The sequence below is a fragment of the Podarcis raffonei genome, chromosome 1 (genome assembly GCF_027172205.1).
Source record: "Podarcis raffonei isolate rPodRaf1 chromosome 1, rPodRaf1.pri, whole genome shotgun sequence".
NCBI classification, from domain to species: Eukaryota; Metazoa; Chordata; class Lepidosauria; order Squamata; family Lacertidae; genus Podarcis; species Podarcis raffonei.
This window is the reverse complement of record NC_070602.1, coordinates 35,769,200-35,791,823: the sequence shown is the minus strand read 5'-3', so window position 1 is coordinate 35,791,823 and position 22,624 is coordinate 35,769,200. Positions and strand designations below refer to the sequence as shown.

The 22,624-nt window shown below is 39.8% G+C and overlaps 1 protein-coding gene across 11 annotated transcripts in view; it reads right to left on the bottom strand.

Annotated features, from left to right (window-relative positions):
- The window catches only part of HECTD1 (HECT domain E3 ubiquitin protein ligase 1), a 55,908-nt gene extending 33,319 nt beyond the window's left edge, over window positions 1–22,589 (bottom strand). For 3 of the 11 annotated variants that reach the window (XM_053380838.1, XM_053380901.1, XM_053380891.1), the window contains exons 1-15: window positions 22,265–22,588; window positions 16,615–16,881; window positions 11,468–11,702; window positions 10,357–10,584; window positions 9,054–9,335; window positions 8,386–8,674; window positions 8,101–8,177; window positions 7,915–8,013; window positions 7,181–7,295; window positions 6,169–6,343; window positions 5,670–5,808; window positions 5,033–5,203; window positions 3,664–3,886; window positions 3,531–3,575; window positions 852–1,115 (exon numbers count right to left, since the gene is read on the bottom strand). In XM_053380838.1, the coding sequence (XP_053236813.1) occupies window positions 852–1,115; window positions 3,531–3,575; window positions 3,664–3,886; window positions 5,033–5,203; window positions 5,670–5,808; window positions 6,169–6,343; window positions 7,181–7,295; window positions 7,915–8,013; window positions 8,101–8,177; window positions 8,386–8,674; window positions 9,054–9,335; window positions 10,357–10,584; window positions 11,468–11,702; window positions 16,615–16,754 (2,482 nt within the window). In that variant the 5' untranslated portion in view covers window positions 16,755–16,881; window positions 22,265–22,588. Of the gene's footprint in view, window positions 1–851; window positions 1,116–3,530; window positions 3,576–3,663; window positions 3,887–5,032; window positions 5,204–5,669; window positions 5,809–6,168; window positions 6,344–7,180; window positions 7,296–7,914; window positions 8,014–8,100; window positions 8,178–8,385; window positions 8,675–9,053; window positions 9,336–10,356; window positions 10,585–11,467; window positions 11,703–16,614; window positions 16,882–22,264 lie in introns of all 11 variants that reach the window. The other 8 variants (XM_053380866.1, XM_053380926.1, XM_053380873.1 and 5 more) reach the window with 5 other exon arrangements.
- Window positions 22,590–22,624: the final 35 nt, after the last annotated feature.

Below are 22,624 nucleotides of genomic sequence, written 5' to 3'. Positions count from 1 at the left end.
AAGAAGGCATTCTCTCTGGAAACCCTTAAGTTATGGAATTCCCTCTTTACAGATGTGCATCTGGCAACTTCATTGAATGCTGAAAACATCTCTCTTTAACCTGGCTTTGACTCTTAAGATATATTTTTAGGATCCATTCCAGTTGTGATTGCAATTTGTTCCACACTGTTTTAAATGCTGTATTTTATATTGTTGTAACCCACCTTCTGGCAACAGGTGGGAAATAAAAATGATGGTGATGGTGTTACCCCTACACTGGCAGTTTAGACATTACAATCCTATTCTCACATATCACAGTTTGGTAGATCAGGAATACACTGTGACCCCGTGTGTATCTTCTCCCCTCTATCCTTTCAAGTATGTTTAATGTAAGGTTTCCCTGGTCTGTTAAACCAGTTTAAGAAGACAAGAACCATCTACTGGATCAGGCTAATGGCACATCTAGTCTAGCATCCTGTTCCTGAAGTGGCCAACTAGTTGTGTATTGGAAGCCCCAAAAGAAAATACTCCCCATTTGGGCTTCCCAGTAATTGGTATACAGAGTCATATTGCCTCTGATGGTGGAGGCAGAACATAGCCATTGATAGCCTTATCCCCCATAGAAAGTATAATCTGGATTTGGAGTCATAAGTATAATTCTCTTTTAAAACCATTCTAGTTGGACACCATCGTTACTTCTTGGAGCTGTAAATTCCATAGTATTGGCCAGATGGCCAGGGCATCCAAACCAGGAAATTATGGCTTAAGTGTTCCCTTCAAACCAGATTTATTGAAAAAAGAATGTAATTTCTGACCGGGCCACTGTAGGTACATATATGCGATTACCTTATTACTCTTATCTACATACTCACCTAAAGAGGTTTCAGCAGCAAATGAATGTTTAGTTCCTCTATTGGACTCAAAAACAAAACCTGGAAGATCTTCTTTTAATATTGTAGCTTGCTGACCATCTGAATTGTGAATAGCAATTTCTCCTTCCTTTAGACACGTAAGAGACCAATTCCCCACTGTGAGTTTAGCTGGGCCTGGGACAGATAAAATTGGCTGGCTTGTTGTGGATGGTTTCACCTGGCTTCGGGCTCTCTGTAACTTCTCTAAAAATTCACTTCGACTTTCTGTTTAAAAAACACACACAAAAAGAAGTAAAGGCTAACTAGTATTTGATTTTTAACTATCAGAAAGTAATAGTTTAGTTTCCATGAAGCAAAAAGGGTGGGCATTCAATGCAAATTTATGTTGTAGATTCAAGTTCTCAGGATAGATATTTCTCACCGGCCTCCAATATCACAATATAGGACAACGGAAAATGTCTACTGGCCAATGGTGAAACTTTTATGTTTTGGAAATCATTATATTACATAATGATAAAATATAAACAAACTGAATAAACTGAGCTAGTTGTTAAAATCCATTTCTACTAAAAGAAATGCATCGGGGGGGGGGGGGACTCAGATTTGATGGAGAATGGAAGCATCCAAATTTTGGAACTAAAGAAAAAAGAACTGATTTAATAGGAAAAGAAAACCAAATGCAGAGTTGTAGTATGGAATTCTGGGAACTGTAATTAACTGTTTTAATAGCAAAAATGTCAGTGTTGTGTGTTGTACATAACTGCGTAACATATAAATACATTTTAGTTTATGTATTTACTACATTTTAAATTTATCTTTCTTTGAAAATAAAATTTATTACAATGTCTAAATGATAAAATACACATTACCCATGTTGATTGGGCAGACACTACTGACAGCTAATGAAGTTGAGTTTTGCTATATGGTCATGTCCAAAGTACCTTCAGTAGACATTTAGGAATGGTTCATATGGCCTCATACCATCACCTTAAGAACTGGTTAGACTTTCATGGAAGCCCTGCTTGTTTCAAGTTGTGCTTTCATATGCACAATGACTATATACAACTGCTGAGGTTTCCATTATAACAATGGCAGTATGCAGAAATGCAAAATCACATATGTAATGCCATCACAGCTTGTCATCCTTCATCCCTCACAAAAATGTAAAAAGAACAATCTTAGGCATTCAATGTTAACTCATAAGTTCCCTCTCCAGACAATAAGATTACTTACTGTAGTTCCCCATTCTCACTCAATGCTCTCCACCCTGGAAGTTCACAGTATTTTTCTGAGCAGGTAGAGAGTTTACAAGCTTCTATACTTCTGTGTACCATAGCAGTCTCCCAAATATGTATAACTCACTCCATTACTTTTTGGCTGCCTGTTTTCTTTTGTAGACTAGGACAGGCATGGCAAAACTTGGCCGTCCAGCTGTTTTAGGACTACAACACCCATCATCCCTAGCTAACAGGACCAGTGGTCAGGGATGGTGGGAACTGTAGTCTCAAAACTGCTGGAGGGCCAAGTTTGGCCATGCCTGACCTAGGATATTCACAAGAATGATATAATCTCTGACTACAAGTGTTTTTGTCACAAGTAACTGGGAACCTTCAAATCAAGAGTTCTACTGTGCCTTGTGTTAAGTTCCCAGGGGAAGAAGGCTAGGAACTCTTTTTAGGTTCTGAAGCCGCTCCCTAAGCAGCCAGCTGACTGGCCTGACCTGAAAGGGCTATCAAACCCTTGCAGCAGATAGGGGATCTGCATGGGCAAATGGTCAGCTAGTCTGGCTGGTTCCTATCTCTGGCTCTCATTCCATTGTCTTTAGGCCCAAATCTCAGAAACTCATGTAGCCAGCCTACTACTTTACCAGGTCTCTATAGTCCAGCATTATAAACAGGTATCCATTATAAATGAAATATCCATCACAACCGATAAGGTGTCAAAAAGTGAATATGAAAGCAGAGATAGCTGTCTTTGCATTTACATGATCCCTGCAAATCAGGAAATTAGCTGAAAATTATACTGCCAAGTTACGTTGCTATAGCCTTATGTTGCTACAGCTTTAAATTCTATCACCCCAAATCTAAAAACTGATAAAATTAGCATGAGATAATTAAAAAGCTATTTTATGAGTAAGTAGAGTTTAAGAACTGAACAGAAAAGCTTTGACCGAAGCATCAGAACCAGCCTGTAGCCTCACACTACTGGAAAAAGCAATTTCCTGAGAATTTGAATCAGAAGATCTATTACAGCAATTGTTCAACGGAATAAAGCAATCTTACAATTCACTGCACACTTGGCAGTGAAAAGGGGGCAGCAAGCAATATCAACTATGTTTAAGAGCTACAGATAGCTTAAGTACTATGTGAAACTTCTAGCTCAATGTCTTTCAGTTTCTCAGTTCTGATCCACCTGATGAGAAACTTTGCACCACTTTTCACACACATGCAATTTCATTCTGCTAGCAAGTTGCAAGCCACGTCATCATCATTCCAACTTGCTTTACCTGAAATGCAGTGGATTACCACTAAATATTGCCTTTTAATTGCTGTTTGACTAATATTAGTATGCATGGAAAGAAATGAAGACAAAATGAAGCTAAGATGTTCACTGAACACAGTTACAAAGAAGTCAGTTGCTGTCACATGCTAGTTGACAAAAGCATCACAATAAACTGACCACCTTCCACCTGTTTACATCCTTTACTATTTAGTGAGCCAATTCCTGTAAAAAAGAATGTCTCAAAATCAAATATATAAAATGTAAGATTCTAATGATATCTTTAAAGTATTAGTTGAGAACAACATTGTACCTGAACTATCAGATCCTCCTTCAGGGCTGCCACTGGAATACATTGTAGCTAGTTTCCCATCCAAGATAAATCTGAACCAGCCATTGCTACCATTTGATAGCTCCAAAGCTGCAGAATCACTCCAGATATACAAGCAGTCTCTTCCCCTAATGATTGACCAGTCTCTCCAGTGATAGGGTTTACCCTGCTGCAACTCTTTAGCATCTTCTTGAGGTTCGTCTTCCTGTAAAGCAAGATAGTTTAAATTCATTGGCTGTGGAATTCCTTAAGGGATCCGTAATAAATTGTAAAACACAACAGGTACACCTGCAGGCTACATTCTTACATAAACACTTAGAATTTCACCAGACAGTGTCTGCATACAATATACAGAAAGACGCTTAAAAACTGGTATCTTAAAAGCATGCTAGAGGCACAGACATGTTTGCCCTTTTCTCTCCTATCCAAGCAGAAGGCAACAGACTGCAGCACCAAAAAAGTTTCTTAAATGAGTGTTAACACATTAGGTCCAGCAAACCATTACAGTGGTACCCCGCAAGACGAATGCCTCGCTAAACGAAAAACACGCAAGACGAAAGGGTTTTCCGATTTTTTAGCCGCTTCGCAAGACAAATTTTCCTATGGGCCTTTCTCGCAAAACGAAATTTTTTTTGAGTTTTTCCCCACAGGCTCCCTCTAAACTTCAGCGGAGCGGGGCGGGCTGGGAGGGAATCCCTTGGACCCCCGCCGGACTTCAAAAGAGCTGCGTGAAGTCCTGCGGGGGTCCAAGGGATTCCCTCCCAGCCGCCCGTCTTTAGAAGCGCTCGGGGAAAGCAGCGCGCTTTGCTGCTTTCCCCAGAGTGCTTTTAAACGCGGGCGGCTGGGAGGGAATCCCTTGGACCCCCGCCGGACTTCACGCAGCTCTTTTGAAGTCCGGTGGGGGGAGAAGGGCTTTTCTTCCCACCGCCAGCCTTCAGAACAGCCTTCTGAAGGCTGGCGGTGGGAAGAAAAGCCGTTCTCCCCCCGCCTGCCTACAGAAGAGGTTCGAGGAAAGAGGCGAAGGAGCGCTGCCCCTTCACCTCTGTCCCCGGAGCTTGCCGTTCTCCCCCGGCCTGCCTTCAGAAGAGGTCCGGGGACAGACTGTCCCCGGACCTGGTCTGAAGGCGGTCTCCATAGGAACGCATTAATTGATTTTCAATGCATTCCTATGGGAAACCGTGCTTCGCAAGACAAAAAACTCGCAAGAAGAAAAAACTCGCGGAACGAATTAATTTCGTCTTGCGGGGCACCACTGTACTAGAATTTAATGTAGTTTTCACTGATATTCATTCACTCAAGGCATCTCAGACAGCAGCTGGGACATATATGCATTCAAATATTGTGTACTTACTTTCTCTGGTTTAGATTCTTCTTCATTCTCATCGTCAGAGGTGGGTCCTGCCAAAGTTGAGACTTTACTTATCACACCAAGCCTAGCGAGCTGATCCAAGAACAGGTCACCTCCTTTATCAACCAAATCTCTTATAATCTGTAAAGCTAGCAAGTGGCCATCATCGTCATCCTGTAAAAGTTGCACAGAAGTAAAATAATAGGGATGTACTGTAATTCACTGTATGTCTTCATGTACAGTTAAACATTTATTACATAATTAACACCCACCACTCCCAACAGAAAGGCAATCACTCATGGCCATACCACTGCAGGAAAGTGTTAAGTCTAATTTTTGAGAAGTAATCCTGCCTGAGACAAGAAATGTAGGGCCATTTCACAGATTAACAAACCTACTGTACACCCAACAGGGAATCACAATCAATTCCAATTCCAATGAGATATTTCTATAGGAAGCACCACAATCAATCTCTTTGCTTCTGATATTGACTCCACTTAATCTAATCTATTCAGAGGCACATCTAATTTGTTCTTAAACTTCCAGTAACTTCCTGGACTAAGCATTTCAATGCTTCACCACACATAAAAACTAAACTGATGTCATTAGAAAAGAAAAGAAATAGAAAGATAACAATTACCTCTTGATCTAGAACAGTAGCAGTGATCTCTACCAGAACAGTAGGCAAATTATGCCCAGCATCAGAATCACAAACCTCTTTTAGAAGAGCTTCAGAACAAAAATGAATCATTTTTCTAATGAGAGCAAGACTTGCTTTCCTTTTAGAAAGAGAGAGAAATAATATTTTAAAGAATGAAACGGTAAACATACATACTTAGAAGAGCACAACACATTGGTAAATGCATTGAATTGCTACCCACTTTACATGCTGTCTGTTGTTATCATCAGGTAACAAAATATTCTGACTCTGGCCAAGCTACAAGCTGGACTTGGAGTTGGGACATTGCTGATTTGCGTTTTTCGAATTCCATTCAACATACCACCAAATATAAATCATCCAGATTTTGCTTTGCTTTTGGCTTGGTCATTCTTGAAAATCCAGAACCTTGCAAGTATTCTAGCCACACAATATAGCATGTGCATCTCCACATGTACACACAGCCCTTTCCCCTTTGTACCTTATTGAAGGCAGCATAGTTTGTTGAAAAGTTTGAGCAAACACAGGCAGCAGTCTTTTCAAATATATTGGTGCCATTTCTGGATCACCTCTGGGCTCATTTGATTCTTCTTCATCTCTGTTTGAATCTTTCTTTTTCTTTTCATCGCCTTTGTTAACTGGACACATCCAGTCACCTATAATTGTAGACCACTATTAACACTGTTATGAGTTTCAAAATTGTTTTAAAGAAACCATATATAAACAATTTCCTTTCCAATGCAGATACAGACTAGGATAAGAATCTCCACAATAGGCTACTATAGATTTGTCTAGTATTAGGATCTACATCTTATATTCTATTTCCTATCTTTGGGGAAGAGTGCACATGGTTATATAGCTGAAAAGGCAGTGTCCATGCAAAGACAGAGGTATTGGCAGACTCTGGAGGAACCCCAAGTTTTACAGAAGTACAAAGAATCTTAAAGAAAAACCCTTCTCTTCCTGCCTCTGTCACATGAAGAGGGTTGTAAGCCAACCCATTCTCCTCCTCATCCACCACCTAAAATGTTTTGTTTTTGTTTTTGTCTGCTTGCTCCTACAGCAGGATTTCTGCTCATACCATAGTTGATAGCTGCATGCGAAGCTTCAGAAAGAAGTGAGACAAGACACTGCCATGTCAGGCTGTTGTTACTCTTCTGCCTTAACCCCCACGAAAATATTATGCCACAGACTATTGTGGCATTTTTTTCTGGACATTCGGCTGTCATAGCTACATGAAAAAACCATCTCTTATACTAGTTCCATTTGTTTTGAAACAGGGCAACAGTGAGCTTATGGCTGAATGCAGCCTGTTTATTTCAAGAAAAACTGGTAATAAATAATCAAACTGTTAATATTTCAGCAGTATATATATATTTTTTTAAAGAAATGCTATCTTATGACACGGATTGAAATCTACCTTATTAAATTCAACTTAAATTCAACCATTGCTTTACTTTGACAAAAACTGCCTGGAATCTTTTTACACTAACCTGGAGATTGAAGAATAGCCACTACTTCACTGTGCCCTCTTTCACGAGCTTTGTCCAAAGGAGTCTTTCCATCTTCATCTCTCAAATCTGGATTGGCACCATGTCGCAAGAGAGTCTAAAAGCAAGTTATTATTACCAGAATTACTGGAATAAAAAAGCTACTCAATATGTCAATGGTACAATTTAGGTTCTTCTGACTATGTACAGAACAGATTAATGACTTCCTCCCTCTCCTAAAGGGCACCATCCCTTACTATTTGAATCAAATCACAATATGTTGTGATATCTAAACCAGCTGGCTTTTAAATTATTGCTCCAAACCAGAATTGATTCTAGTTTGGAGTAAGCACTCCTACTAATTTGCTGGTTCAGACATCATAGCAAACTGGCTTTTGTTTCAAAAACTAAGGAATGCTTTACAGAAGGAAGGAGGACATATACACTGCTCATGCTCAAAATAATCCAGATCACTGAGGGTTGTCTGAAGGCAGCTATTGAGATGGTGAGATATGTTACATTGTCACGTTTTTGTGAAGAGCTTTTTACAACTTTCATATTTTCCAAGGGCACAAACATTAAATAAATGTGTTTCCAAAAAATAAAAATCACATATGCCAAACATGAAGTATTAAGGGACAGGACACTTTTAAAAAACACATACTTCAGTTGGTCTAAATGCTGATAAGGGATGGAATGATTTGTTATGATAGAAAAGATAAATATTTAAAAATCACCTTTGCTACCTGAGGTCTTCCAAAACATGCTGCATAATGTAAGGATGATGACCGCTGACCCCTATTAACATCAGCACCTCGTTCACAGAGAAATTCAACCTGTTTACAGATGAGCAACAGTTTATTTTTACTTGCATCATTTCCTTTATGCAGAAAATCAAAATAATGTTTCTTTTCCTTGTTTACCATTTCCTGAGTTCCAAAAGCAGAGGACCAGTTTAAGAGAGTTTGTCCTACATCATCCATAAAATTTGCTTCAAAAGCTAGAGAAGTGGAAAAGAAAGTGTCATTATATGTTTGCAACGATATAAATGAAAACAAAATGTTAAGTCTCAGTATTCTACCCTGCATATCAAACAAGCTAAAAGTAATTTTCAACAAAAATATTATTCTTAGAGTCCATCCATTATAGAGATAAACATTAAGAAGCAAACTAGAAATTAGAATGTCAAATAAAGGTCATTTGCTTACCACCTGTGTCAATAGCATCTATTAGGGCATCGGTATCTTTGCTGCGGATGCAATCTATCAGCTGCCGATGGGAACGGTCTCCAGTACTATCAAGTCTACGCAATCCTGGGATTCTGCCTGTAGATCCAGCACTAGACTTTGGCAAGGCTTTCCGTCCTTCAAACAGTAGCACCAAAAGAAGATCTACCAAACGCATGGTATCAAGTACACATCTTTCATCACCCTGCAATGCACTCTCTATAGAATCTGGAAGCTCAGATCTTAGGAGATCCTGGAAATAATTAAAAGTCTGAACAATAAAAATATACAGGACTTTAGAAAATCCAATGAGAAAGGGATTGCATCTCCATATAAAAAAGCTAAATTTATTATTTATTATTATTATTATTATTATTATTATTATTATTATTATTATTATTATTTCAATTTACATTCCATCCTTCCTCCCAAAGGAGCTGAGGGAGGGAGTATAAGCAAAGTTCAAATGTAGCAGTAACAATTAACATTTTAAGGATTTTAAAATGTGAAATAAAGGAAGGTCTACACAAATTTATTCTTATTTATGATGATGACAAAAAATTAAAGAAACAAAGAACATACATACAATATCTGCCAAGAAGTAAAGCTTAATTTTTAATAAAATAGATATTTAACAAAGAAATTCTTACATGTGTTACTACTGGAGATCCTCTGCAGAGTGTTGATAACAGGCTTACAATAGTTGACACCTGGTTACTTAATTTGGAATCTGCAGTTGCAGATGGTGCTCCTGTGCTACTCCGGCCAGGTTTACAGGCTGAAGATGGTCCTGAAGCTGTGCCACCTGCTGCAGCCATTCGAGATAATAGCTCCTCAGTTAGCCCATGTTTGGCTAATGGCGCTGGATCAACTCCACGGCGTGTAAATCGGTCAGCTAACGAAGCAAAACAACGCAGTGCACCATCTGAAACCTGAAGGAACAAATCATATGGTTAAAAAGTATCACACAGACCAAGATTTGAAAGACAGCAAATTTAAAATAAAAGCATCAATATTGACATTTAGTAAATTATACAAGAACACTGTTTCATATCTATCCACAGCTTCTATACTTTCTTAGCTATGAATGATTTCTTTTACGACAACAGTCGTTTTCTAATGCAAGTTCTACATAGGGATTGTAATTGGGGAAATGAGACACAGCATTACGTTACAGATATGTGTGGGATGAATAATCTCTGACCCAAACAGCATCCACACAACTGTTCAAGTGCAAATCCTAGCACCTAAGAAAGAATACCACAAATCCTCATTAGAGAGTTACTGTGGTATAGTGGTTAAAAGTATCAGACTAAGACCCAGGAGACCCAGGGTCAAATCTACATTCAGCCACAAAGCTCACTGGTGACCTTTGACATCACTTTCTCTTCTACCTCCCAGGATTTATGAAGATAAAATGGGGAGGAGATACCATGTGCACTATCTTAAGTTTAAATAGCAGCTAGTGCTTTTCCATAAATACTTCCACAAAAGCTTGTGCAAGAGTTTCCATAAAAATTAGGCAGGTTCTATGGCAGTCCCAAAGCTTTCATTTGTGCAAAAGTTTGCAGTTATGGAGGAAACTCTTTGGCTTTAATTTCACTCTATGTGAAATTATATTAAAGCACAAAGTGTAAACAGATCACTGTTTACTGATCACCGTGAGTAAAATATAACTTCCACATGTAAAAAAGAACATTTTTTTTCCTTCCCGTTTCCATAAAAAAGCCAACAGCAAATCCTCTAATTCTCCATAGGAATAAAAATTAAAAGTTACATTAGAGCCAATGATTTCATGCTACTTGAAATTAATCCTACTACCATACAACTGTTTACTTGCACTAGCCAGTGCTGGCAATATGAACTAAATTCTTCGTAATATTTGTTATACAGTTCTCAATTCTGGAGTAACCTATTTACAGTGCTTTCAATTACATATTCTAAATTGTTTACCTGATGGTCTTCATGTTTTAACAGACTCGAGAGGGATTCAACACAAATCTCTAATGAGGAATCTTGAGGTTCCATTTTTCCACAGAGTCTGGATACTACAGCCATAGCAGAATGCAACGTATCTTTATGAACCAGGTGCCCACTGTCACGAATAAATGTCAACACACAGTTCAGCCCCCCTGCTTCAAACACAGCGCCTGATTCACGGGTACAGATGAGTTCCAACACCTAGAATGAAAATGGAATTACACAGACAATCATACAACAAAGCACGCATTCTTTCCAATTCAATTCTCCCAGTGCTTATTCACTTTTTATTTAAAAATATTATTGATCAAAATCATCAGTATGAATGCATTAAACCTCTCATGATGCCAAAAAAAAAGCTATAAACATGTAACAGATAGAGGGCTGTGTGTATGCTGGCCCTGCCCTTCCACCCCAACATTACCCTGTTGAGCAGAAAGATCTGAAGGGAGTTTGTAAGCATGCGTGAATCCATGATCAGGAGCCCTGTGCTGACACACATACAAGCTCTTTTCAGACCTTGAAGCTCAACTTGGCAAGTGGGGGCGGGGGGGCCGAACTGGAGCACACAGGCCTGCACCTCCTACACATTTACAGTTTTCTAACAACTGAACAGGGCCCCAGTTTAAAAAAGTGTTATGCATATCTAATATTAGAACACCAGAAGCAGTTTGTGTCTGGAAGATACACAAGCCTAAGGTAACTGGATAAGACATATGAGTTTTAACAGGCTATGTCAAATATGGCTTTAGCAGTCTCAAGGTTCAAATATCTATGCGCCAATCAAGATACATTGCAGAAGATCCACAAACAGGATCTCACGCAGGTTTTTACAAATAACGTTAATAGCAATTGTGGAAATGCAATTAGATTTCCCACTTTTCAAGACAATTTGTCCACTAAGGCATCTACTTGAGACTGTTTGGGATAAGGGTATATTTTTGCAGAAGTTTTATTGTTTTGCTTAAAATATCAAAATTTAAAGCAATTATGTCCTGGTCTTGTAAGTAGACAACTATTATAAAAACATTTTCTTATCATGGAGCTTTATTTTCTGTAACGAAAGAAAATTAATACACCATACCTTTACACACTGCTCAGCCAAGTCTCTGCTGGTTCTGTTGTTAAGCTCAACAACTACTAAACGATTACAAAGTGCTTTGATAGCACCATCCACTCCCACAATCCGTCGAGTGCATTCCGCTGATACATCCAAATAATAAGTTATAGCACGAGCTGTTACCTCCAATACATTGTCAGGAGCACTTTCATCAAGGAATATTTTGCACAGTGCTGGCAAAAAGGTACGAGGGGGACATCTGCAAGAAGAGACAGATTACTCATCACTAACATACACATTTCCAAATACATTTCTGTGATCTTCGCCATTGCAGGGGGTCTCAGGGTCCCTTCCAACTCTACAATTCTATGAAAGATTTTATGAGCCACTGTCTAGATTTAACATCTAGACAAAATAAAATGATTACAAACTGTTCTGGGGTCACAGATATGGGCTTCAATACTAATTTCAGTTTCATGAACAGAACACTTGCCCACTGTCTGAGTCTCCCTCTGCAAAAAAAAGTTCCTAATAGTTGGCTGACCCTCTGTAAGATACTCGTGGCACAGGAGACTACAAAATGAAAACAGAACAGTTAACAATTGGAGGGACCTTCCTGCAAGTGCATAACTGCCTTTGACTCACACAAACAACTTTGGATCCAAACCAATATCCACAACTGTAGACATATATTCTGGTTATAAGCACACCATCTATATCTGGAATGGAAAAGGAAATCTAAACTAGTTAAAAGCCTGTGTGTGAAAATATTTTTGTGTATTTTTTTCTGAACTTACAGAGGACTTATGCTTTAATTTCAGTTACATAGTAAACCTCCATTAAAAGTCAAAATCCAGTAATTCAAGGTAACAAAACCGCTACAAACAAATGACAATAGAGACCACTCTGCACATCTGAAACATATTTTGACAGATTTCAGTTCTTTTGTCTGGATAGTTAAATTAATGCCTTCTTATACATATGACATACTAACTTGATAAACCTTTGAGTACATGAAGGCTTGCCATAATGAGGATAACGGTCTGTTCTCCTCCTTGCCAAGGTTGAATAATAGGTTCAAGATCAAATGTGTGTATGTATGTGTGTCTGTCTGTGTGTGTGTGTGTGTTGGATATTGTCATGCACTAAATAGTGGGGGAGTGCCACAGCTGAACAGTAGACTACATGCTTTGAATGCAAAAGGTCCATGTTCAATCCCAGCACTTTCTGGTATTTATTATGACATTGTCTGCCTCCACTTAACAAAGTTCTCTAGGTGAGTTACAATAAGTAAGTTTTTAAAAAGTTGAACTATATTGGAAACCATAAACCCATTAAAAACTATACAACTGGGGTTTTTTTAAAAAAGAACCTTGCACCCCTAAAATTAAAATGAATTTAAAATGAAGCACAGCCTAACAAAAATATGTAAAAGCCCTACATGAATGGAAAGCTCTTCACTCAGTGCTTAAAATACTACAAAAATTGTACCAGACTCCCTGGAAAGGCTATTCTATAACCAGAACTAAAAGGGACTCAACTGCATTTGGCAGGGGCAGCTGGAGTAGGATCTCTCAAGATGGATCTTACATTCAGGTGGGGCTGGGCAAGAACCCTGGATAACCACTTGCTACAAGGATGAATGGTTTGAGTCAGTATAAGGCAGTTTTCCTACATTCCTTCCTGGACTGCTAGAACACTAAATAAATTACGATTATGACACATGAAGTGCATGTTTGTGTTATTCTGTATGTTCACTCCATAATCAGATTTGTCTACTCAATTCTGAGTTTTCATTCCACAATAATGATTGTGCACAGAAAATTGCTTTGCCTAAAGCAATAAAACCTTTTTCTTTAAAAACTCTGAACTTGGAAAAGATCAAATAAGTTAAGGAGCTAAATGCCTTTAAATTTTGTAATGAAATGGCAGCAAGATAAGTGAATCAAGTTTTTTGTACATACTCCAATTCAAATAGGTACAAAATAATCGCCCAAATTACTACTGTGTTAAGAAAAGAGGCATAATATTGAAAAAATATGAAATTAATCAGCAATATGTTTCACTATCATCACCATTCTACCTTTCCAAAGGCTGTTTCACACAATATACCTTCCATGGAACTATTTTGTACTTCCTGTATAGGGTGGCTTCTCCAGAGTTTTGTATGTGCCAGCCCACCATTCGGAACAGCCCATACATGAGCTGCCACAAGGCACCACCCAGAATGTTTTGAAGATGCCTGGAGATACAGTGGAACCAATTTGCCTGGAAGAGGCAGTAAGCATTAAGTACCTTATTGCATAAAATCATGCAAAGTGGCCCTAAACCACTGAAGGTTTGAGTCAACCTGGATGAACCTGAAAGTTTAGAAATTCCATAAATTAAATCTTTATCCTACCTGCAGTCCTACTGAATCCCTAGAGCCTGTCCCTCTCCACATATGGCAACTCTCCATTCTGTCCATTTCCACTGCTGCCATAGGAAGAATTTAAGTACTGTGAAGCTTTGTTCCAAGAAACATGAGTCTAGGTAACCTGGGTAATAACTTGTAGTGACTAGCCAGCCATCTTGCTACTCTGTAACACCGCATTTGTTGCCTCAAACAGCAAAACCATTTTACTCACTGTCCACAATTCAACCTAAGTAAATACTATATTATTCACATTTATTTTTAATTTTATTTGTTGTTGTTGTTGTTTAGTCGTGTCCGACTCTTCGTGACGCCACAGACCAGAGCACACCAGGCACTCCTGTCTTCCACTGCCTCCCGTTCTTGCCAATTACTCCAAGCAAGCAATAGCATATTAACATTGGTAAAATAGCATTAACCTGGTGCAATCACCCCTATTGTGTGTAACTGTCTCCAGATTAAAGATTCCAACCTCCTTTTCTGTAGGTAAACATGCAAATTGCATGTTCGCGTATACATATAAATAGAAGCACAGACAAGCCTAGGAACACACAGAATTCAATGCCTGAGCAGGGCTGCTCATTTTAGCAAGGAATATACTTTAAAACAGAGACAAAATACACATACACATCATGAAACAAATACAAGATAAATAACATTACCCCACAGAAAAATAAAAATAAAATAAAAAATAAACTCCTGAGTTCTTATTTACCTAACAAATGAATCCAGTGTCACAATTAGTTTTAATAGAGAGGGAAATTTAAAGATTTCTGAAATTTACAAACAGAGTAGCAAATAGGAAACACCATGCACCAATGTTACCCATAACCATTTTACTATGGTAATTGAATAAAGATGGTTCTGCACAACTTCAACTATAAATTCTAGCTCTGTGGTTAAAACTCTGAGGGCAATATTCAGCTAACAAGTCCCTCTAACAGAAGTCTGTGCAAGGATTTTCCCCCCCCTCCCCAAATTGGCTTGGTGCGTGTCAAAAGAATCCCCAGAACAGTGCGGGGGGGGGGGAGGAAGGGGGACAATTCTAAGTAGCTGAAATGCTTATGCTGATGGAACAATTGCCATAGAACTACAATGAATTTCTCCCACCAAGTCTATTCAAAGTATGACTAACACTGGATATTTTTATTATTTATATTTATTTATATCCTAATGGTTTCCCGGACATGGACCCAAGGCTGCTTACTTACAGCTAAAATAAAAAGCTAAAAACATAGGGCGGAAGCAATCATTTTAAAATTCAGTGGTAACTGCATCAAAGTATATATAGTATTTAAAACTTTCTGAAGTGTTACTGTGAAAGAAATGTGATGACTAATGATCAGGCTCCCTGAATCACAGTCACAGAAAGGTGATTTAACACTACCAACTAATATTAACAGGACAGAAGGACTGAAATGAACATCATTACCTGTAAAATGCTTTTTGAAAGTCAACAGTTTTACAAACAAATTTCTAACCTATATACCAAAGTGGTTGTATTTAAACTAGTTAAGTCCACTAAGAACCAGAGTGCATCTCCAGTGTCCATCTCGCTAATTTTAAGTTTGTGGTTTTAAGGCTCTCAGTCATAGTAACATACTTTTAAATAGCAAAGATGTTCCATTTTCCTTGACTTTAGGTAAAATATGGTTCCAGAACTAATAGACATAGGGGCTCAAGAACAGGCAAGGCATTCATGTTACCATTTCCCCCCTAAAATTTGTGGTTTCTTAAGCTCTCTGGTCACAACAAAGGGTTTACTTACTCTTGGCAGATGTATTTCATTACAACTGGGAAACTTTTCTAGTTCATAATAAAAAGCAGTTTACTGCTCAGAAGAAAAATTTTTAAAGCAATATTGTTCTAATAACAACTACTCTTGCGAGCTCTTGAAGGAAAGAAAAAATCCTATTAATCTCAAAAACAAAAGGCACCTTATTAAATCTCCACAGTTCTTTCCTAATGTATCAATAAGTAAAGGTATCTTATTTAATAATTGTTTCCAGTCATCCACAGCAAATGACATAATTTAGAGACCTTAAAAATTATTAACTTTCAGTTCAGCTTCTCAGAAGAGAATCATGTTTTAAAATATTAAGATATAGTATAAGCACTAGAAAACAAACTTGTCCACTATGACCCATAATTTCTAAGGTTAGTACTAAAATCTATTTCTGCTAACAGCTGCAACATTTTATAATTGTTATTTAGTCAGGGCACAGCTGAAACCCTCTGCTAAGTTTTAAAGTTAACAGTAACTGAACCGAACACTAATCTTAAATATTTCAGAGCATAAAGAATTAGAAGAACTTGAAATGAAAAATTGATCTTTTAAAAATGATCTTGCTTCTGTCATCTTTTTTGGAACCACGCTTAATTAAAATTATCTTCTGCCCCCCAATAGATCCATATGAAGTAGAGCAAAAGCTGTAATGCAGATGTTTTTGTTATACCCAAGGATCTGCACGCATGCTAAAAGCAGCAAGCAAGCTCCCAAGAAGGAAATTAGTCCAGCTGCCTCCAGAAGAAACATGCCTTTAACAAGAGTACAAACCTGATGTTAAAACAGATAGTGCTACAGCTGCTCTTTTTTTTTTACTTCTTTTAATGATCACTACAGGTGTCAATGGATTGCTCAAGTCTGCCTAGAAACACTAGTTAACAAATTCAAACAGCAGTATTTCAGCGTGATGTGGATGAAATTGATCAGCAGATGTAAGCCTGCATGAAATTATGAAAATAAAAATTTACTTACGTTTCAAAGCATCGATCCACATTGTCAGACATCAAAAGCAGCATACATAACTGCTCCAGAGCTATTAGTTGCATGTCTCTTTCATCTCCTTGCCCCATCTGCAGCCACTCGAGCAATGTATCTGGGTCCACATCTGCCATGATTTTAAAGAGCTGCCTTTTCTTAAATTAAAAAGTAACCCAAAAATATTTTTAAAATATGGTCAGAATAACTTGAGTGCAAAAAATCTTCCACTCTGGAAAGATCCCAGGTTTCTGTAGTCTTCACCTAAAAAAAGAAAAAGCAATCCATCAAGAGGTGTACAGTCAAATTTTAAATTGTGCTTCCCAACCGTATCACAACATTTTTATGCTGCAATTCTATACATACATACCCAGGAGAAAGCCTGATTGAACTGAATGGAATTTATTTCCGAGTATATGTGTAGAATTGTCAAGCAGATACTTACTGCAAAAAAATATGCACACTTCAGAAATAATTGTGCACCACAGTAACCTAATTCTTGCAGTCAGGATAAACTATGCACAATAGATTATATCTGATGATTTAGTATACTTTATTTTCTTTGTGCTAATCATTGAAAAAGTGCTGCACAGTGTCATCCTGGACCAACAGAATTGGTCTTGTGTTGGAAGATTTCACAAGGCACTGCTAAAACAGTTTCAAGGTTATCACTGCAGCCATAACAACTAGAAACACGTTTAAAAATATCACTATATAAAAGTGTGTATGTGTGCTGCCCAAAGATGTAGTAAACAGCGGTACCTCGGGTTACATACGCTTCAGGTTACATACGCCTCAGGTTACAGACTCCGCTAACCCAGAAATAGTGCTTCAGGTTAAGAACTTTGCTTCAGGATGAGAACAGAAATTGTGCTCTGGAGACATGACAGCAGCAGGAGGCCCCATTAGCTAAAGTGGTGCTTCAGGTTAAGAACAGTTTCAGGTCAAGAACCGACCTCCAGAACGAATTAAGTACTTAACCCAAGGTACCACTGTAACTGGAACAGTACTCAGATATTAAACATTACTCATGTTACTAAAATAATTTATCCAGGGCTGTAAAAGTGCCAAGTGCCTGATCACCCAAGGATACAGAACTAGTATTGATACCTAAGGATTTTAGTTAGAGGGAGCCTGATGCATAAAAAATTAATAGTGGTTCCCAGGAATTTGATATGCTTTTCTGCCCTAACTTTTAATCTTCCTTATATCTTTTCATTCATCATGTTAAGAGTTTTGCATACAACACATAGGTTGATTATGCGAAGGTGGCAACATCAAGCCCAGCAGTTCCAAAAAGGGCAACACGAGCAAAATGTCACAATCACAATGTTCCAGTACTTCATCAGTGCTTGTATCTAATACTATGCATTCATTTGTTGATGTTGTAATTATACCTTGTAATAAATGACTATGGTTGTAAAGGGAAAACGGAACACTAGCAGTTCAAGAACTAACATCCTCTTCCTAAATAATAATCAAGTTGCTTTTTTTTTACAACTGGAACATCTACTGAAGCATTTTTTATCTTCCTCTTAGGCTATAAGGTACTGACATAATGATCCCCGCCAAGATTCAAGTAGTGACCACATAATGACTAAAATGAATCCTAAAGACTAAGAAGGAACTTTTTCTGCTGCCATAATATTGCTAATTATGACCAAATATTCCTTAAATATTTAAGGAAATAAAGTTAGTGTGATATCCAATATTACTTAGAGTAGACTCAATGAAATCAACGTACTTGTCCATAAGTTACAATGAGTTTACTCTGAATATAACCAACACTGACTATTACCCTAATAAATTTTGGTTTAAAGAATTCCAATTGTTGCTGTTTTCATTCACCTTGACACAAACATCCCTCTAACAGACTGCCTATTTGTAACAGTATATCAGTGAAGGTATGTATATCAGTGAAGAGATATCAACAAATGTGGCAATTACAGGCTACACTAGGAGCACTCTTTTGGACTGCACAACCCACAGCTTCAGCCCAAGCCAATTCATATTTACTTAAAAGTTTCACTGAGCTTAGAGCTGCATCTTTCTAACAGAACATACCCTAAACTCCCAAGAAAGCTGTCCAGATCCTCCAGACCTTCTCAGTGAGCAGAGAAATGATGTCTACTGCCACTGCTATCCCACAGGCAGAAACAATCATCCACAGTGAAGGACAAAGGGAGACATTCTTTGGGTATGTCAGGCAAAACCCTGACCCACAGAATCCTACGAAATCTCACTCTCATGAAATACTCCAAAAATGGTGGCAAAACTATGCCAGCCCAGGAACTAGTGTTATTCCCACCCCCACCATAGCAGTCCATGGGTGGGAAAATTTTAAAAACCCAACCTCAGTAGGTAAAAGTAATAGCCACTCCTCCCACCTTATTCACTGGCAGGCAGAAAGCAGCAGTGATTAGAAAATGGTGGTATCTCCACCACATAATATCCCATTACTACTTTGGGACTGGATGCCTTGTTGCTAATGCCCCCTTTCTTGGGCAAGGTGCTGGAGTGGCCACCTTTAGGTGTTCTTAGAAGAAGCAAAGTATTTAGACCAATTTCAGTCTGGCTTCAGGTCAGGCTTTGAAACCAAAACAGACTTGGTTAACCTGATGAATGAGCAGCTTTATGACAGAGACAGGAATAGTATGACTCTGTTGGTTCTCTTGGACTTTTAATCAGCTTCTGATACCACTGACTATGGTATCTTGCTGGACCAATGCTGCAGGGTAGGGGGTTATGCTGGACCAACTCTACAGGCGTGGTGTTATGGTAGCTCTGCTTCTACCTGCAGGATAAATTTCAAAGGGCTGCATTGAGTCTTTTGCTCTTCCCCATAGCAGCTGCGCTGTGGGATACCACAAGGATCCATCTTGTCCCCCAAGTTATTTATATCTATATGAAGCCATTTAGAGAAGTCATTAAAGGGATATGGAGTTGGGTACCTTTGGGTAACGCGGGTGGCGCTGTGGGTAAAACCTCAGTGCCTAGGACTTGCCGATTGCATGGTTGGCGGTTTGAATCCCCGCAGCGGGGTGCGCTCCCATCGTTCGGTCCCAGCGCCTGCCAACCTAGCAGTTCGAAAGCACCCCTGGGTGCAAGTAGATAAATAGGGACCGCTTACCAGCGGGAAGGTAAACTGCGTTCCGTGTGCTGCGCTGGCTCGCCAGATGCAGCTTGTCATGCTGGCCACGTGACCCGGAAGTGTCTGCGGACAGCGCTGGCTCCCGGCCTATAGAGTGAGATGAGCGCACAACCCTAGAGTCTGGCAAGACTGGCCCGTACGGGCAGGGGTACCTTTACCTTTGGGATGGTGATGGCATGACAACCACTTCTATTACTTCTGTCATCTAAGTCAGCTGGGGGTGTGCAGGCACTGGACCACTGTAATGAACTAGATTACAGTCAATAAATTGTGACTGAATCCTGGAAAGATGAAGGTCCTTTGGGTTGTTGGTTCTCATGTTGGGGAATGAGGCAGACAGCCTGCTCTAGATAGGACTGCACTCCCTTGAAGGAACAAGTTTGTAGTCCCTGGCAGTAGTCACCAAAGGTCCAAATGGCAATGGCAAATGGCAACCTTTGGCTGCCTCACCAGCTACAACTGTTCCTGGAAAGGAATAGCTTGGCCACAAAAGTGCATGCTCTGGTAACCTGGTTTACTGTTAACTATTTTGAAACTTTTTGGCGTGGCCTTCCAATGCTATGGAGAGATCAGGGAATGTATTTTGAATGCTATACCTTATTGACTTGTTTTACATCAAATTACCGGTATATCTTTCTATATATGCACTAAGCTATGTATGCCATTCCCACTGCTTCTGGGCATTGCTTACTTATTTATCTGTTCCTAAAGTTCTGTTCTTGCTGTCATTCAATTTTTTATAGTTTTTAGAGATTGATAGTAAACTTTATGTCAATGTTGCTTTTAAAAAATTATTTTAAAGTTTCTTTTTTAAAAATTAATTGGTCTCAGTGATTTGATAGGCTACTGATATGGATTACTATCTTAATGTACTGCTGATACGTTGTATTACTAGGTTTTTAAAAAATTCTGATACACATCACTCTTTCTTATGTATTAAGCCACTTTGGGTATAATTTGTTATAGAAAACCAGTATAAAAACTAATGATAAGCTGAAAACACCTGAAAAATTCTCATAATTCCCTTGTACTTCAGAAGCTACATGCTATCTTTATTGGCATATTAAAGCTTCTTACTCTAACATACAAGTAATTACCTATTTTTGTAAACCTGAGGTTGTTCCTGGATCAATATAACCACCACACACAAAAGCAATTTGCTGAATGCCCTTTCACACATTTGCTTTTATCCTTCCATAAATGAATTATATTACAAACATGGAAAAAGTTAACTGTACAAAGTTTCTTCAGTTACTGACGTATTAGGGAGAGGAAGACTCTCTCCAGAATTGTGCCTTTAAAAAATATATTGTTGGGCAAAGTCTGCTTGTGTTTGCTTGTGACGTGTTAGCAATTAATAATGTTACCTTTTAACAACATTGGGGGGGGGGGAGCATTCCAGAAAAAAACTAGCCTTATGATGTAAAATACTACCCAGTTATAAACAAAGTTACATAGAAATTAGTCAAACTTACTTTCAACTTGGTCTACATGAGAGACCAAACTAAAAACAATAGAATAATTCCTGCAGGCTGAAAAACCCCAGGTAACAACAACAACAACAAACTTTGTCCTGTATTAAATACATATATCACAAAGGTAAATCCTTCAAAGGTTGCCTACCTGCACAGTGAAAGACACACTTAGCTTAAATAAATAAAAGTCAAACACACAGTCAGGCACACTCTCCCACAAGGTAATAAATGTGGGGGAAGGGGCCAAACTTTTGTGGCAAAGCACATGCTTTCCACACAGAAGGGTTCAGTCCGCAGTATATCCAGTTAAAAGGATCTTAGGTAACAGGGCTGGAAGTTACCCAAGACTTTGGAGAATCGCTGCCGGTCATAGTAGATAACTACTGGGCTACACAGACCGACAGCCTGATCATGAGGTGCCTTCACACGTTCGTGATATAATTATTTGCCGACCTTCTACGACGAGATTGAATAACGCCAACGCCAGACAATACAGCCAGGGATGTTACATTGACTTTTACAGATCCGGCTTGCAATCCAACCCCACCCGCAATTCTCCGAGAGTAAGCCCCGCTGAGCTCAACAGCATTCCCTCCCGAGTAGACACGGTTAGCATTACAACCCCTAGTCACAAAGGAGAGCCGAAAACAACGTAAGGCCATAAGCTCAGGCACCGAGAGGAAGCCGATCACTTCCCCTCCACAGGGCCCGCAGCCCAGGGCTCAGGCGAGCCCCGAGGAAGAAGCACCTGCTCGCCTCGCCTCGCCTCCTACTAGGCCACAGGCCCCAACCAGATCTCTTCGCGGCAGCCCGGACAGGCGACCCCGCTCGCTACCCTCCGGTCCCCAAACCCTCCGTTTCCCCAGGCCTACCAAGCCCCGCCGCGCCTGGATTCGGCGTGGCCTCTCTCCAGCCTCCCCGCTCCAGCCGCCTTCCCCACACGGACCCCGAAGCCCAGCGGCGGAGCCGTCCCGGAACCGCCTGCCTCGGAGCCCCAGCTCTCCCCGCCTCCTCTTCTTACCCGGGCCGGGCCGCGGCGCTCGCGTTGTCTGGCAGCCGCAGGCCTCGCAGGGTGACCCGGTCAGGCGGCTTAGGAAAGGCCGCCGCGAGGCCCCGCCGCGCTCTTGTTTCCTCCTCCCCGCTGCCCGAGTGAGTGACTCGCTCGCTCTCCGCGGCGCCGCAGACTTTCTCCTCAGACGCCGCCGCCGCTGTGGCCGCCTCAGCTTCCCGGCGTCCTTCGCTCACCTCCCTCAGTCCATCGCCAGGCAGCGACGCACCCCGTCCATCTTGATCCTCCCGGCACAAGAGTGGGAGGGGGAGGGTGACGGGGAAGCGAGCGCCACAGACACGAGAGGGGGAGGAGGAGGAGGAGGAAGGGGAG